The sequence below is a fragment of the Meleagris gallopavo genome, chromosome 10 (genome assembly GCF_905368555.1).
Source record: "Meleagris gallopavo chromosome 10, MGAL_WU_HG_1.1, whole genome shotgun sequence".
Taxonomy (NCBI): Eukaryota; Metazoa; Chordata; class Aves; order Galliformes; family Phasianidae; genus Meleagris; species Meleagris gallopavo.
The window spans coordinates 10,894,043-10,911,964 of NC_139413.1; the positions used below are offsets into that span (position 1 = coordinate 10,894,043).

At 34.4% G+C, this 17,922-nt stretch overlaps 1 protein-coding gene and 1 long non-coding RNA gene across 2 annotated transcripts in view; one reads left to right on the forward strand and one right to left on the reverse strand.

Moving 5' to 3' along the window:
- COL11A1 (collagen type XI alpha 1 chain) overlaps window positions 1-17,922 on the forward strand; it is a 134,925-nt gene that overhangs the window by 79,315 nt on the left and 37,688 nt on the right. Inside the window, exons 31-44 of the mRNA XM_085231338.1 lie at window positions 1,808-1,861; window positions 3,654-3,707; window positions 5,230-5,274; window positions 5,521-5,574; window positions 5,670-5,714; window positions 8,361-8,414; window positions 9,301-9,354; window positions 10,845-10,898; window positions 11,788-11,895; window positions 12,589-12,678; window positions 12,956-13,009; window positions 15,488-15,595; window positions 16,907-17,014; window positions 17,710-17,763. Coding sequence (XP_085087464.1) covers window positions 1,808-1,861; window positions 3,654-3,707; window positions 5,230-5,274; window positions 5,521-5,574; window positions 5,670-5,714; window positions 8,361-8,414; window positions 9,301-9,354; window positions 10,845-10,898; window positions 11,788-11,895; window positions 12,589-12,678; window positions 12,956-13,009; window positions 15,488-15,595; window positions 16,907-17,014; window positions 17,710-17,763 — 936 coding nt within the window. The remainder of the gene's footprint in view (window positions 1-1,807; window positions 1,862-3,653; window positions 3,708-5,229; window positions 5,275-5,520; window positions 5,575-5,669; window positions 5,715-8,360; window positions 8,415-9,300; window positions 9,355-10,844; window positions 10,899-11,787; window positions 11,896-12,588; window positions 12,679-12,955; window positions 13,010-15,487; window positions 15,596-16,906; window positions 17,015-17,709; window positions 17,764-17,922) is intronic.
- LOC146543703 (uncharacterized) overlaps window positions 1-17,922 on the reverse strand; it is a 40,496-nt gene that overhangs the window by 5,814 nt on the left and 16,760 nt on the right. The window contains exons 4-6 of the long non-coding RNA XR_014885148.1: window positions 16,843-16,994; window positions 15,380-15,593; window positions 11,776-11,872 (exon numbers count right to left, since the gene is read on the reverse strand). This is a non-coding gene — a long non-coding RNA (uncharacterized LOC146543703). The remainder of the gene's footprint in view (window positions 1-11,775; window positions 11,873-15,379; window positions 15,594-16,842; window positions 16,995-17,922) is intronic.

Below are 17,922 nucleotides of genomic sequence, written 5' to 3' on the forward strand. Positions count from 1 at the left end.
AAGGATATATTCTGCAAACTTGAAAGAAACTCTCTTTTCATTCAGACTTACTACTTTTTGCAAATATGTCATTAATAGATCAGCAAGAGGTTAAAATTACAATTTGAGTCTGGTGTTTACAAGTTCTTATAAAAGAATTTATCCAAAAGCTTAGTTCAATCAGTCAAAAAAAGAATAGTTTTCAGCTTTCCCCAGCTATTGGGAACTATTTATGAATTAATCTTCACAGTTTTGCAAGATATCTCAACAGCTGTTAGCAAGGTCAAGAATCAAAAACATAAAAAAAAGAAACACAAATACAAATACTTATTCCTTTCATTTCCCACTGAAAGTAAAACATCTTCTGTCAATGTTCTGTGGATAATTTACCAGAATATACATTAGGCCAGAGAAAAATGATATGTGGTTGACCCGGTAATATTTATTTTAGAACAAAGACTAGAATAATATTTGTCAACTCTTAAATCTCATCACAACATTAGGGAAGTGCCCCTATGAGTAACTATCAGTGTCCTGTTCCTTTCCTTTATTTTATGCAAAACCACTGTTTTTCTGTAGTAATGAAAATAACAGATAGCCTCTTGTTCTCTGCATTCAGCTGACTGTATGATAAGAAAACTCCCATATTGTTAGGGCTGCATTGGCTTAGTCAAGGAAATGCCAAGTAGAGTACCAAAAAAATAAGCAACATATGAGAAAGGAGTTTAGAACCAAAAAGTATCTGTGTCACACTTAGAACCTAAGTGGCTGGGCCTTACTCAGTCATAAGGGACAAAACTTTCACTGAATTTAGCAGAACTTGATGCAGTGTCTTAGAGTTCAAACATTGTAAGGCATGCTGCTTGTTTCAGAGTGGCTTATAACTGGTAGCATTATGTCTATTTTTATAAACTGAAGAAAGAATTCTTCTTGAATAATGTCTCAGCCCGACCTCTGTACTGACATGAATATGATAATGCACATCTTTATTCATGTGCTCTATTTTTTAAGAATAAGTAGATTTATTTTGGCAAATTCTCTTCCACATTCACGTACTTCCTTCATCTTTTCCAGTACTACTGAATACCATATTATATAGTATAATCATATCTTTTCCATTTAAATCTTCTCCAAAATGTAACAGCCTGGAACATGATCTGTGTTTAGAACAGTCAAATTCTTCCCTGGAGTTTCCATCTCTTAAATGTCGAAACTGCTTTCCCCTGCCTTTGAAAGCAGCAAGCCATCACTTTTTTTTCTAAATATCTGAAAAGATCAACTCCCTGGCGTAGAGTATTTCATTTCTAGAAATGGGTAAGGTCAGTGTTGAACAAACTGTTCATCCTGTTCTCTTTTCAGAACATAGCAAGGTGGCCATATTTGTTAATATATCTATTGCCTGCACATGTAGAGTATGATTTACCATAGTCATAAACAGATTACCTGTGATTTAAAAAGTTGGTTATCCAAATTCCTATTTGTGAAAAACTTATGGAAAACAAAGAAACCATCATAGCAAAAATAATTTCTTCTTCTTTGCAATCTCCTAATACCTTGATTTCTTAAAGAATATTAATACTTCCATGACCACATCCCACAACTAAGGGGTAATGGTTTTGTTGTCACTCATTCACTAGAGTGAGATATTTATTTAGATTTGGGGAATTAAGCCCACTGGTAATTAGTTGTTTAAATGAGAAAATTATTTCATTTATATTTCATAAAATGTCAACTCTCTAAGTTGTGGAAAAAAACACTTTCCATAAAAGTTTGCTGAAATACTAAGGAGGATAATAAACTAAAATTTAGCACTGTCTTATTATTACAGGGCAAGCTTGGTGTACCTGGATTGCCAGGATATCCAGGAAGACAAGGTCCAAAGGTGAGCTGTATATAAACTGTAAATCTTACACTGTTTTTCACATTTTCTTTCTTGATAATCATGATCTGAAGTAAAGTCCTAGAAAATCCTGGGTCTCTAAGGCTGGCTCTTTAAGGAACATTAAATTTCCTATTGAATATACTGCTTTCAAATTTTTGCCATCCTCTGAGTTATACTTTGTGTTAACTTCAGAATGGCATGCATTAAATTATATTGAAAAATAAATGACTTATATGACAAAGAGAATAAGCACTGTAGTCAGATTAAAATGGATGCTGAAAGTGATGGTAATTTTCAGTGTGATGCAAGGATTCAATTTGTGTCATTACTGCCACTTCTTATTAAAAAGAGGACATAGAATAAAAACATTATTCTACAGACATTTTGCAGTGTAGAGAAGGCAATGAGGGAGGCATTGCATCTCCAGACCATCTAAAAGATGAGTCATCTGGGACAGTACCACAAGAAGAGGAATCCATTACCCCTTCCTACATAACTGAACAATCAATCTGCAGTAAAATCCTCAACTTTTTTCTAATTTGGGATCTATTTTCATCTTCCAACTTGAAATTATGATTTTTTGGCAGAACAACAACTTCCCAGCTGGCTAAGCAAAGTTTAGCTTGTTTTTTATTCTGACTCTGGCCTACATTTTGTCCTTTTCTGTCAAAAGGATGAACTAACTGAACACTCTATGTTAACAAAAAAAATATCAGAACCATCTATGGAAAGTATTTATGAAGACAATTCACCTTGACAAACATGTTTTTTTCCCTCCTACTTCTTAACTCAAATGTCTAAGATTTCAGTGTCTCTTTTTGTTCTTCTTTTGAACTGTCTTTTGAAAAGTCTAAGATCAAAGACGTTTTGCGTTATTCAGTTCTAAGAACAAAAGTGATGTGACACTTCAAATAAAAACTGACTGATACTTTTTTCAGCAGACTTACTCAAGAATTGCATTACATTAAATTTTCATTTCATTGCATTAAAATGGAATATAGTTCTCAAGCTACATTCACTGTTTGCTCTTCTAATTTATCACTTAAATTTCCAAAAAAAAAAAAAAAAAGAGCTAAAATGCATCAACTCACTGAAGAATTGTTTTGTAACTTAGTCACAGTCCAGTTAAAGTGAACGTAAAGAAGAGGGAGAGAAAAAAAGTAACTGTAGAAGAATATATTAGTTGTCTAAAAAGTCTTCTTCCAATATTGTTGAGGTTTACATTAATTGTAATTTTGTAATTTTCTTGTAATTTACTTGTTTTTCATTGTACTGTTATAAATTGAGAATTTTCACAATAGTTTTTTACTTCTGCTATTCCTTTTTTACTAGCTCAATTGCAAAAAGTATTTATATATATTTATATCCAAGTCACGTCTATTAGTATCCAGTCATTAAAGTTGTAAATGCTGTAAAATATTAAATGCTGTAAAATGTTATATTGTAAAATAATTATTTTACTGTGAGGCACAAGGCCTTGTTTCACTTTGTTATGATACAAACACAGTTATTTCTAGTGGGCTGATAATGATCCTGGTGCAGATTTAATGAATAATGTCTAGGGTGAAAAATAATGTTCATTCCATACATTGATTTTTTTAAATACATTCTGGACTTAAGATGGATGGTAAGTTAATTTACAGCTATTTGTCAGAGCTGTCACATTGGAAGTTTGACATGATGTAAAATGTGCATCAGTTTGGAGGTGTGCTTTATATATAAATTAAATGCTGGCTATACTACAGGTTTTTCAATTCATGTTTTATGATAATTGCGTTGATTTTTTATGTAGGGCTCAACTGGTTTCCCAGGATTTCCAGGTGCCAATGGAGAGAAAGGTGCAAGGGTATGATAATTATTGCTTGTATGACAGTTATCTTTTGGTACTCTGTGCTATAGGAATTCACTGAAGCTGCTATCCAAGGAACTATAAAAACAGGCTTTTCACATTTGAGGTGACATTTTACAGTTATGTAAAACAGGACATACTGAGTCATTAGTTCTCATTCTTGAAAGTGTTAATCTAAGCATACAGGTACTCAGACACTTTCTCGTTGAATACGCTACCACAATTATAAGTTTGAAAGACAGGAAACATATTGCCTTTGCTGAGCGTCTGATTTGACAGTATAGCTGAGTGATCCAGCAAGGACTGTATTTTCCTTTGTCACATTCATTGACTTGCTATAATGCAGTTTACCCTCAAGGAAATTCAACTTCTATTTCAAAAGTATTAAGATCTACCACAAGCTTCCTTATAGTTTGAGTTTTGAAAATGTAAAATATACCAAACAAGATGATGAACATATACTACTACCAAAGAGATACAAAATTACAGATTTTGCTGCTTTGAAGCATGTGAGGGAAAATCCATTATTCACGTCCTTCAAACTTAAAATGACATACAGGCAACTGTATTGCTGACTCTAAAGTTCAACAGAATAGAGCTGAATATGTTTCTAGAAGGCTGATGAAATTTGCAGAAGTGAGAGAATGGATAGAAATTTATAGAGATTATCAACTTAAGTCAAACTAAAGTAATGTTTATTAATATTGTTCTTAACAGTCTATTTTAATTTGCAGCATGAAAAGCAGAAATTCATGATTTTAAGATGAAATAGAAGAAAACTAATTGCATATACATTGCTTTTGTATACTTTAGATTTTTCTTGTGTTATTTTAGCTAGAGTATAATGTTATGGGCAGAGAAAAGCGGCAAAGCAATGTTCCTTTCATCCCTGTTGGGTTAAATGAGACATGACTGCTAATCAGGATATCAGATCAAAAACAAAGCAGCAAACAAAAAAGTAAAATAATAACACATCAAAGAGCAGATTTAAAATTATGAAAGTATAATTATGTTGATCAGTTATTAAGTCTTCGTAAAGCTTTTTTTTAATTATTACTAATGTCATAATTAACGCCACCAAACTGCACATATGCTTCAGTGTAAGGCTTTTCATCAATAATACAAGAATATCTGCTTTTTTCTTTTTTTTTTTTTTTTCTTAATGTAAAGCAGGCATTATCATTAATCTTGCTTAAAGGTATACACTAGTATGTGATACGCTAGTAAGTCAGTCATTGTCCCGATTATGAAGATTATATTTATAAAGATATAAAGAGAATATAAAGTACCATCTAAGTTCCTTTTTCTACTGGAAGAATATTCTCCAGAATTCTGTGTATTCTAATGATAGGAGTATTAACCTTCCTTTCATTAGAATACACAGCAATGCTAACCTAACACCAAGCCTAAGGAAAGGAATCTACTGGTTATACATAGGAATATAATAAAGCAAAAAAAAAAAAAAAGGCTAGTATCACTATACTGTATATTCTGTAGTAATTCTGTACTTTCTTCACAGGGATTGCATGGCAAACCAGGCCCCAGAGGACAGCGAGGACCAACAGTATGTACTTTTGCTTTGCAACACAGAGGTTTTTCTATATTAATTACGATAGCGTGAAGAATGATTTTGATTTGAATTTGTTACAGTATTCAACAATTACCTAGTTTAGATGTTGTATGGAGGGCCATAGTTTAGTAGGAAACATTGGTGATAAGTGGATGATTGGACTGGATGGTCTTAGAGGTATTTTCCAACATTGGTGATTCTGTGATTCCATCTTTTTTAATTTTAAATTTTATTTGATAGGGTCCAAGAGGCTCAAGAGGTCCAAGAGGTCCCACGGGCAAACCAGGTCCAAAGGTAATTGTAAGCCACATTATACAGATCAGCTGCAGGCTGCTTCTTTTAAAGAAAATGGAGGTTTCATCTTTGAACACACTGTTCTTCTTTTTTAGGGTACTTCAGGCAATGATGGTCCGCCTGGCCCACCAGGTGAAAGGGTGCGTGAAAGTTATTTATATGCATGGTGTCTTTCCTGCTATATAAGAGTGCGGTTTGGTGGTGGGAGGATCAATTTATTTTTAGTTCTCCCTCTCATCTATTTGCCTTTCTTTGATCAGACTAACCAGAGCAAACAAAATTTCAATTCTAACGATGTTGCTTTTCATAAATTTAGGAATAGGTAAGCTCAAGTTAGCTGAAAGCTTCTTCAAGCACAGTTTTTTATAAATAAGACGTAGAGAATTCACATACACTTTCCAATATATCCATGCAAATTATAATTGGACTTCATATGTCTCTGGTCTTAAGAATGCCCTATTTAACTGTAGCACACCACTTGTTTATGAGATTTACAAATCACTCAAGCCATCCCTAGAAGATTCTTTGTTGAAACAGCTATGTTTTTTTAGTTCTGATCAACTAAGAATTTCCTTCAAACTACTTCCTGCATCCTTGAGAAATCCTTCTGTGCATGCTAAAATAAAATTTTCTTCTTACTACTCTTATCAATAGAAAAAATATATATGCAATCAGTCCATTACACAACAGCAAATAGAAAAACAATATTAATAAGTTAGATTTCTGCCTGTGTGTATATTAAGCAAATGACAAAGTATCAAGTGGAACATTGGTAGCAAGAATAAGTGGTAAGTTTTAGTGAAACAAGAATGATGTGTCAAGGAAGAGACAGAGGGGTAGGAAGCTGAGATTCAAAGGAGGAATGAGTTAAGTAGTATGCTAGATAAATCAGAATCAGGCATAGTCCCAAAAAGGAAGTCTATGTTGTCTTACTCTGTGGAGGAACATCTGAGGCAGGCTACCAGGAGAACAGAGCCTAGTGATTAAGGGGTTTACTGATAACTCAAAGAGGTTATAAGGTTATAAGGAAAAGGAACAGGAGAGAGACTGAAAACAGTGAGCAGGTCATCTTAGATGAAGGCATCCCTGGAGATAAACTGATTAGAGCAAAACGATGAAGTTATCACAGAGCCCCACATATGATATCACTTACATAATTTAAGTGTGTGGTATCTATTTGCTTTCCAATAGGGCTGAATGTCAGCCAAAGACTAAAACTGTCATTTCTACTTAGCTGAGGCTATTCCAGGTACCGGACATGTAAATATTAAACAATCTGTTTTGTCTGGCTACTGCTAAAATGAAATTCAATGACAAAAACAAAAAGTAATTTTAATAACATGTTGTTAGTTTTCTAGTGCTATTTCTTACATAATCCATCATTACACCAGCTTGAAATCTGCAAGACATTTTGTCAGTAAAAAACAAAATGGAAATCTTTCATTAAAAAGGCTCAAGATGTGACAGTCAAAATATAGTGAGAACTTATGAGAAAGGCAGTGTAGTAACATCACAAAGATTTCCTCCTTTGCTTTGCATTTCTTAGTTAACTCAGATTTAGTATTAGTGTATAAGGTTCTCTTAAGGACAAATCTCCAGGTTGGGCACGAGCAACCTCTTCTTCAGCTACATTTGTGTACTGCTTCATATACTTCAGGAGGCTATCATGCTCTGGCAGTCATTCTCTGTACTCTAATGAACTCAGAAGTAGCCAGTACTTTATCAAAGGATCTAAAAGGTAGCATAATTTGGGAGATGTGGCCTCCTGCTTATGATCCTTTGCTTCAAACTTCAAAGCAACATTTCTAACATATTTTGACAGCTGATACTTTAGAAAGCCACACATTTTATACCAAGAGTAGGATAAGGGTTGCACTGTATATGATTAGTATGCATAGCTCAGCTGTGGAACAGCATAGAATAAATAAGATTTTTCAGGTAGCTAATCTTTGACAGCACATTAAAATCGAAGCAGTGAAAAGTCTTTTAATAAGCTGACATAGTCCCTTTGAACATATCAGCAATAAATTTTAAGAGTTGGCCTCTGTTTTGTTTGATAACAATTTTAGAAACAGTAAGCTAGCACTTTGTGTAAATATGTAGGTGCGTAGATCTATGTGGACATACATGTATGTGCATATGTGTAATACACAATGTGCTAACTCATATCATCATCTTTCACTAGATTTGTGAAACAATGCTGCAGGAAAATTTTTTCTCTCTATATATATGTATATACAAAACTATAGAAATAAAATTTTCATGCATCACATTTTTTTAACTATCTCCACTACTTTTCATGAAAGCATGAATGTTTTTCATTCTCTCCCTGGTAACTTGGAAAGCTTACTCTGTTAGAAAATTTGCATTGTTATCAAAGTAGCTTGAAATATTACCAGAGTGCAGAAACTGCCAAAGATGAATATTCTATTCCGCTAATACAGACCACCAGACTATGAATGAATTCCCATACTTTATGCAACACAGAAAACAATGTTCCTTACTCACCGTTAACTCCTACTTTATTATCCACTATTTCAGGGATTAGATAAAAATACTTCAAAAATGTTTTTTTTTTCTAATTGCATTCCTACAGAAGTAGTCTTGCTTTCAATCTGTTACTATGAATTGTTGTACCAATATTTATGACCATGTAGATGAGGCTTGAGACTTACAAGAATATATTATCTACAGAGTTTATGTATTTTGTAATTGAAGCAAACTTTTCAGTCCATTGTTGTGGCAGCTGGAGTAAAATTTTTCCTGTTTGCTTGCTTATATACTAGGGACCACAAGGGCCTCAAGGACCTGTTGGATTTCCTGGACCAAAGGGACCCCCAGTGAGTATCTTTTAAATTAATTAGGTACAATAACAAGAATATTATTTTTCATACAATGTTTCTGAAGGTAATATTTTAAGACTTTTTTTTAAGAGATGTTTTGTAATACAAATATACAAATTTCCTTGGTACTTATGGACTTTTAAATCTACGACAAGAACTCACATATTCAAAGTGATAATTCAGACATCATCAGTGAAGCACACATGACATTCAGCACAATACGCCAACCTGGAAATCCTCAAGTATCTTGATGCCAAAGTCTGGGTGACAAGCTGAATTTAAGCAAAATTCTAATACAGTAATATATATTTCCTTTTAACAGTTGATTCACTGAGAAAAAAATGAAGAGGAAGGAGACATTCAGTAGTAGCAGAAATGTGTAGAAGTAGTTGTATATGTAAGCTGCAGCCTAAACTAATCAAACTGCTTTTCTAGTGTGCTTCTGCACACTTGGATTAAGTACAAAAGTATTAAACCACCTGTTGTTTTTTTTTTTTCCCATGCATGTATTTGCTACTTTTATTGCCATTGCCAAAAACTGGAAATTCGTCAAATACTTCCATAATCCATAGTGTATTTTTTAACTGAGTCATTAGTCAAAGAAAAATGGTAAAGGAATATTTCCAAAATTTCTGAATTTATTGAAATCCATTTTGAAAATTCATGTATTTGACAGCCCAACAGTCACTCTCCAAGGAACTGTTAATATGCATCAGGAAGGACACAAGGAAAATGTATTGTTAAAACAATAGCTAAAATCTGTGCAGATAAACAAAGACTAGTCTAAAATAAAACCAAGGACATCAGAAATTCCTGCAGCTACCTATACTTATTTCAGTATTAATGGCGAAGAAATTACTTTTTATGTATTTTACAATTTCAGGGCCCACCTGGTAAAGATGGCTTGCCTGGACATCCAGGACAGCGGGGTGAGACTGTAAGTAAATGAGCTTTACTGTGCTGCTGTTGTAAACCTCTTCAAGTCAGAGTAGTGTGATCAAAACAAAAAAAATAGAAGCAACAGAGAACAGGGAAGAAGGCTGGGACTGGGAGATAATATAATGGCAGTTATCTACTGGTATGGTAGGTTAGACATGAGAAATTTTTGTTTTGTTTCCATACTATAAAGTTGAGATTACTCCTTCCTCTGATCAGTTAGTAACATCAAAATGTGCTTAACTAGTCAACAGAAGTAGTAAAAATTATTATTCAAATACTCGTATCTCAGAATTAGTGAAGTGAGACTGTGCCTTGAGGAATGCTGAGAAATTTCTAAGAAATATGGGCCAAATGATACCTTTGTTTTTACACAGGTGGGGATGGTAGGAGAAAGATACAGGCTGTTAGGCAGAGAACCCTGGCAGTGATACAGCAATAATCACAGAGAATCACGGAATCATAAGGGCTGGAAAGAACCTCTGGAAATCATCTCATCTGATTCCCCTGCTAAAGCAGGTTCTCTAAAGTAGTTGCACAGGAAAGTGTCCAGATGGGTTTTCAATATCTCCAGAGAAGGAGATCCAGAACCTCTCTAGGCAGCTTGTTCCAGGACTCTGAAACCCTCAAAGTTTTTCCCTGAGTTTGTATGGAACTTCCTATGTTCTGGTTTGTGCCCCTTCTCCTATCACTGGGCATCACCAAAAATAGCCTGGCCCCATCAACTTGACTCCTGCTCATTAGATATTTATAAGCATTTATAAGATCTCCTTTCAGTCTTCTCCAGACTGAACAGTTCCAGTTCTCTCAGTCTTTCCTCATAAGAGAAATGATCCAGACCCCTAGTAATCTCTGCGGTCCTCCACTGGACTCTCTTTACAAGTTCCCTGTCTTTCTTGAACTGAGGAGCCCAGAACTGGACATTTTGTATGAGCTAGCTGATAGCATGTGAGGTTTGAGACAGAGCAGCCATGGCAGCAGAGCCAAACAGGAGCACAATGCAGTAGTCATCTGTGTGAACCTCATATTCAAAGCATGTGATGCAGAAAGTCTGCAGTATACCCCAAACTGGGTCCTTCTAAGGCCTGTCCAATTTAATGAACCTTCTATCCCTTTCTTTAAAAAGCATTTTTTTTTTTAATAGTTATATATCTGGCTTTATGATTCATGATGTACATATATAAAAATGTATTTTCAGCTGTCATTCAGCTGCATCACCTAATCAGGTTCACCTAGAGAGATCTGTAAAACTGAATGGAAATTTTACTACTGCACTAACACATATCTACTGGAACTGACAGAGCTAAGAAAGATTAATCAGTCCTTCACTTCTAAGCATATTCTGGAAAACTGGAATATCTCATTTTTATTTTCTAAAGAGAAGAACCTATGACATGGTATTTCTGTTTCTCTTCTTCAGCTCAGATAAGAATTTGTCTCTTCTATATATTTTCCTAGGTAACATAGTATTCTATGATGATTATTTCACAGGGATTTCAAGGAAAAACCGGTCCTCCTGGTCCTGGTGGAGTTGTTGGCCCTCAGGTACATCATTTAATTTCATGCTTAACTTTATAAAGTTGATTTTTAATGGTTATATTATATCTAATGCAGAGGGCAGTTATATTTGTTGTATTAAATGAAGTATATCAATGATTATCTTTACTTTAGTGTCGAATTATTCATAACATGAAGTTATACTTAGTACTTACCAATAGTTCCATGAAATGTGTGAATGTTGAGATTTTTCCACTTTTATTTTTGTGTGTGTTTTCTTCATGTGATCATGAAGCAGAAGTCAAGAATGTGAAGTGAGATTTCTAATGCAAAATAATTTATAAAGAACAATTCTATTATGTGACATTCTTGTCAGAGATCAAATCTCAATCACTTTTAAATTGTGGAGTGTTTTACCAACAAAGTTCAATTTTATCTGATATTACATATTTGCAGAAAAATCAGACATTTGGATTGCTGGGGTTTTTTATAGATAATTCCTTTAGTGAAAGTTTTCTACTAGTGCATCTACAGAGCTATCTTTCAACTCTCTCGCCTTACAATTCATGTTATATAGAAAAACAGTACAGGCAGTGTTTCAAGACAAGCACAGTACGTGAATTTCCCATACATATATTTTTGTAACCTCCTCCCCTGTGTGGAAATGCACTGTGTTTTAAGCTTCATCATTTAAGGAGCAAGGTCAAGATTTCAATCTGTGAAAACTGTTCAGGTGTGTCTCCAGGCAAAAGGCAATGCAAGATTTATTTTATAGGACAAAAATATTTTGTAAGTCAGTTTTGCCTGGAGGGGAAGGTGAGGAATGTATGCTAACCAGTATTGTTCTGTAACTCACTCAGAACAGCTGGATATTGACAATCTGCCCCCTCTAGACATTCAAAACTTTGAGATGACTGGGGTTTACCTTTGTGCTTAGGGTCCTACTGGTGAGACTGGCCCAATTGGTGAAAGAGGTCATCCAGGTCCTCCTGGCCCACCAGGTGAACAAGGCCTCCCAGGTGCTGCAGGAAAAGAAGGTGCTAAGGTATGATGGGGCTTTGGGAAGGGGCAGATATATTGATGACAGACTTGTATGTCAAATTATCATGTAAAACATGCTGCATAAAATCATAATTGATACATTTCACATAGTAGAATTTTGAAGACTGAAGGATTCTGCTCAAGCCAGTTAGCTTTTGTCATTGAAAAAAATACACAAATGTATACCACACAGTTGTTATGGAAATGCATAGTAATAACATGTTCACACCAACGTAGAAAATTGTAAAATGACATTTAAAGTAGCATGTGTAGTACTGGCTACAAGGCAGTATTTCACTGACCAAATTTAGCTCTTGGCTTACTTTTCACCACTGGGGCAGAAGAAAACTACTGATTGTCTAATTTCTATATAATTCAGTCTTTCATTTTCAATGGACACTGTAACTTTTTAATGAATGTTATTTTTCAGTGGATTTTTATGGCTATGCTTTTCACCATTTATATTCTATAACTAATGCTGTATTTTGTCAAAATTTATTATAAACTTAACCATATTTATAAACTATTTCATTGATAATACTAAAGATAAAAGAATTAGCAGATGAATAGCTGAGGACATAATCTTCTTTTGTCGTTACTGTAATTAAGACCTAGTATTTAATTTTCAGTACTCAGTTAATGACAAGCAATCACATTTCAAACAATTCTGTTCAATCAAAATGTAATATATTTTAAGGGTGACCCAGGTCCTCAAGGTATTCCTGGGAAAGATGGACCAGCAGGACTTCGTGGTTTCCCTGGGGAGAGAGGCCTTCCAGGAGCACAGGTACAATATCAAGCACTACAAACATTTGACATGGTTTCTAAATAGATGAAAACAACAGATTAATCCTATCAATTCATAGAACCTTCAGTTGTGTTTAAAAATGAATGCAGAAAGCGAACACTCATCAAGTATCCATCATTAAGTACCACTGGGTATATAACCAGAAAATAATTTATTCAGTTGTTTCTCTGGATTTTGGTGTTCTTCCTGTTATATGTGTTGCAAAAATAACTAGAATTTTTCATTATAAGAGGTAAACATTTTTTTCATCTTTTAGGGTCCTGCTGGTCTAAAAGGAGGGGAAGGCCCACAAGGTCCACCTGGCCCTATTGTAAGTAAACACAATAATTGTGTGGAAGTATAAACAATATTTCTGCGCATATGAAGTGAAAAAAAAAAGTCAGCTCAGCTATTCCCGTTGGTCAAAAAAGTAACAGAGGAGCTGAAATTCTATGTTTTTCAGTAAAAAAAAACTTTCACGTTTCCCTACAGCTGATTCTGAGATTAGAATGCATTAAACAGGCAGAAAAAAACCCAACAACTTAGTATAAAAATTTGTGTTTCTGGATTATTTCTATATTATTGGACACTAGATCTGCTACTGGAAAAGATCTACTGTAGAACACTTTTAAGCTTTATTTCTTAATTTCTCAATATGTGGTATGTGAATTCTTAAGATTAATTATTAAACTAGGAATGGAATGGAAGATAACAGGGAGAGTCAAAAAGAATTATCACTCCACTCCATATGAAGAACCTGAACTTTTAGAAGAAAAGATGAAACAAAAATCAAGAAAGCATAGACCAAACTATTCTCTAAAGGTCATGTCATGATTTTCTGTTAGGGATTGCCCCAAGGCTAGAGGTTAACTACTCAAGCAGTTGGTTAGCTTAGGTGCAATGAAATCAGACAGTGCAAGCATATCTGACATTTCAGCACACTCCCCTTTCCCAGACAAGATATTCACACAGTAGATATGCCAATACCATCACAGTTTCTCATAAATATTGTCATGAAAGGCTGTGAGGGAAAAGCATATAACCTGTTTCATGACAGTTGTCTATATTCTGATATACATATTTTTGAATTTAAATTCAAATGCTTTGTTTTTCTGCTTACAGGATGTATGTGATACTGTTTTAGTTCTACTACTCATGTTTTGGTTCAAATCTTGGAACCTTCTCAGAACTCATGAATTGTATTCCTTTCATGTGAAAATAAATTAATAGAGAAATTCCAGGAACTATTCTAATAGTACAAGCTAATTTGAGTTCAGTGTCAGAGATTAAGTGAGGTTTATTAAAAAAAAAATATTGAGTATGGTTATCAGGAGTACAGTACCAACTGCTTCACGTCACAAATTCATTCCTTTTGGGACTGCATTTCCAGCTAAGTTAAATATAGTTATAGAAAGAATCAAGGAGGAAATTCATAACTTTTTGCATATTGTTTTTCCAATCTTTTTTTTTTTTTTTTTGAGAGGTAAATGTAGTTGGAATTGCAGGCAAAGGGAAAAGGTTTGAAGGGAAAATATTTTTTTCTGACCATTTTAAGTTCATTGTAGTACAAATAGGCCAGTTGAGGCAGAAACAGCACCAAGTTGACCTGAAAGTATTCCATAAGTCAAAAGTGGTGGTTTGCTTTTTTCCTATTTCATCTTTAATTACTAACTGCTTATCCTGAAAGTGTTTTCAAGTGAATAAGAGGCACAGATGCCCTTAACACCAAGTTTCAGTACATCTACAAGCACCATAATTAAACCACAATAGTTTTGTGGGTTTTTTTTCTCAGCAGTTTATAGCAGACTGTGAACATCAAATATTCCTAAAATATTTTTGCATCTGTTTTTAGCCAACAGACAGTACATGCAGAAATGTAATTATAATGGGTTCTTCTTTTGCCATTTGTAATAGGAGGAGGACTCATGCCATTGGGTGATCTTCCTCCAGTTCCCTGCCAATACCAATTGCTTCTAACTAGCATATAAAGTCAGTTATACGATCTGTCTGGCTGGTACATAGATCTGTGAGCATACCAAACAAATGAGTCCATTGCTCCAAGTACTGTGCTTAGAGGGATCTGGACAAAAGAAAGAGATGCATGAATGCACTCCAGAGCAAGTTTTTTTCTGTTTTGTTTTGCTGTTCATGGTTTATTTTTTAACGGCTCTCTTTGTCTGCTGTCTTTGCCTTAAGTTTCTTTTATTCCCTTCTCATACTACTGTGTGGAATGCTGATGGGAGAAAGCCTTTTATAATGTCAAACAGTCATTTTTCAGTAGCCCATCTAGGGATAGCATGCCCAAATTGGACTCAAAATATGCCGCCTGTAGGCTACCCAATTATCAGCATTGAGCTATCTGGAGCTACCTTCCCCTGTCTGTAGCATTTTTCACTTGTGGAGATGTTCATTTGTTGAGCATTTTGTTAACAATCAGTAAAAAGTACTGCTACAACCACATAATGTATACAAAGGCTATAATTACATATCTCTTCTCAGAAAGTCAGATAAAACAAGGTCACTAATGAGTTTATAGTCTGTATAAGAGAAATACAATACAAAGCCTTCCATTCTGTTCTGCAGACGGTTTGTTGTTTTTTTGTTGTTTTTTTTTTTCTGGTTGGTTTTTGTTCTTAAAGACAGAAATTGATATTAAAAAAAAAAGAGAGAGAAAAGAAGATGCAAAGAAGGTACTACTCACTGAATAGTACAGCTATCTTCTCTGCTGGCCAAAGATGTGAAATGTCGACCAAGGTCATGAAAAACACTTCTAAATCAGAATTCTCTTATAACATTTCTTTCCTTCTAGGGCTCACCAGGAGAACGTGGAGCAGCAGGCACTGCTGGTCCAATTGGTCTACCAGGTCGTCCTGGACCTCAGGGTCCTCCAGGCCCTGCAGGGGAGAAGGGTGCCCCTGTAAGTAACCACAGAGACACACAAAACTGTGACAACACAGATTTTTCATTTCAGGGTGTTACTTTTTACCATATTAGTATTTGCCTATTAAATGTATGAAATTAATTAAATAGTAAAACATTTATTGCCATACCCTCTAACACCTAAGATGTGCCAAGCTTGTCATTATCCCAACAGAGAGTAAGCAATATGCTCAAATCAGTCTTTCATTAAAATTTACTATACAGACACTTTGCATTAAAGCACAAGTATATTTGTCCTCAGCTTCCATTATTACTTGCTATAAATTTCTGATATATTTTCTAGCATTTATTGTTTCCTTCTGTTTTTTTTAAAATGTTTTGTTGTACTCATTCCTGATATATTATAATCATCTTATGCTGCTATTTTCATTTCTAATTTTGTTTCTTTTGTAACACCCCTACAAATATTTTAAATTCTCTTGTTTCTCTTATTGAATACATTGAGAGAGTATTTCTGATAGTGTGAAACCACTTAGAGTAATCTTAAGACATACACATTCATTTGTATTATCATATGCAAATGGATTTAATATAGCTTGGAGAAAAATTCAGATAATTTGAATCACTTATGAGTTCAGTTTTATAGACATTCAGGTAATATCATTTTCCTTATTTTCCTGAATTCAGTTATTCACATCCCAAAATATGCTTTCCTGAAATGAAATTATGATTTTGAACTCTATGGACAGCAAAGAAAAAGTAAAATAATCATCAGCAAAAGAATAGTTAAAAAAAAAAGAAAGCACTGAAAAAACCAAAAACCTAATATAATGCCAGCAATTGTTGAGAGCGAAGACTTTTGTTACTTGAAATTTGTCTGAAACAAGTTGTTTTTGAGATAAGGTTTTAGAAGACATGTATGTGTATCACACTTGTAATCCTGCATGCACTCATAGGTCTGAGTTAGGACAAGATGTCTTTAAGTTTTAATCTGGAATTAATTTACCCATTTAGTAATCCAGTTGCTACAGCGGCATGCATAAGCATTTTTTATTTTTTTTTAACAGACTTATAGTAAGAAGTATGATCTTTGTATCTTCTATGATGATTCTGAATATTAGTAAACTCATTCTTCAGAGGTTGTGAGAGACTGGAGGGAAGTGAGGAGCACAGCATTGAATTCACTCCCGTTTCTTGCTTCCACTTGCATAGAAGACCTAGTGCTGTCTTAGAACACCTTTGGGGGCAGTTGGGACTGTATTGCTGTATAGCTAATATAATTACCTGCACTGAAAGTTTAATTAAACTCCTGTGATAACATGCATCACTTCCTTTTCTTCAAAACCAGGGTGAAAAAGGTCCTCAAGGTCCAGCTGGACGTGATGGAGTACAAGGTCCTGTAGGACTTCCTGGTCCTGCTGGTCCAAGTGGTTCTCCTGGAGAAGATGGTGACAAGGTGAACAGTGATTTAGAGTCATTGGTAATAGGTTGAGAGTGTCAGAAAAATATGTTAGCAGCAGAGATATTCTGTTAACTTCTGGCAGAATTCAGGACACAGCACCTTTTAGGATCATTTGCATTAAATATGGCAGTATTCTGTTAGTCAGCATGGTATAAAGGTAAAGACTTTGAGGTTTGTTTTTATAATGCAGGAGTGTGATTTTCCCCACAGAGTGTATTTTCTGTGATTTAATTTAATTGTATTATTATTACTGTATAAGTTTTTCTGACATGTTTTCCTAGCAATTTGAATGATACTGAAATTTTGAAATATTGTGCACTGCACTGAGAAAAAAGTATTTGGTCACATACAGTTAAGCAAGTCTGTAAATCACAGTACTTTTGTTACAAGTTCATACCGAGGATGACAAGAGAAACACAATCTCCTTTCTTTAGATCTGAGTACCACTCTTACTTCAAAGCCAGGTCTTTGGAGCCTTTGCAGTAGAACAGTCAATAGCTGGATTAAAATGACATACTATTGATTGATGCAGAATTGCCTCCTTTAGGCCTTCATGCTTGAAATTGCAACATAAAACACAGAATAATCATATCAAATGTAAAATTTAAAGGTACTGTGATATTGGAGTCAGCTAAGTGTGAAAGAGACCATTCTAAACAAGAACTTTAACTTCTAACTTTCAATTACAGGGTGAAATTGGTGAACCGGGTCAAAAAGGTAGTAAAGGTGACAAGGGAGAAAACGTGAGTAGCAAAGTCTTTTGCCCATTTCATTCTTCATAAATAAAAGGTATTAGTGCATAAATTACTCACATTGTCTTGCTACCTTAGTGAATAGAAAAAAACCCAAAACTATTTCAAAAATGTTTCTTCAAAATAATATTGTTTTAACACCATTATTAG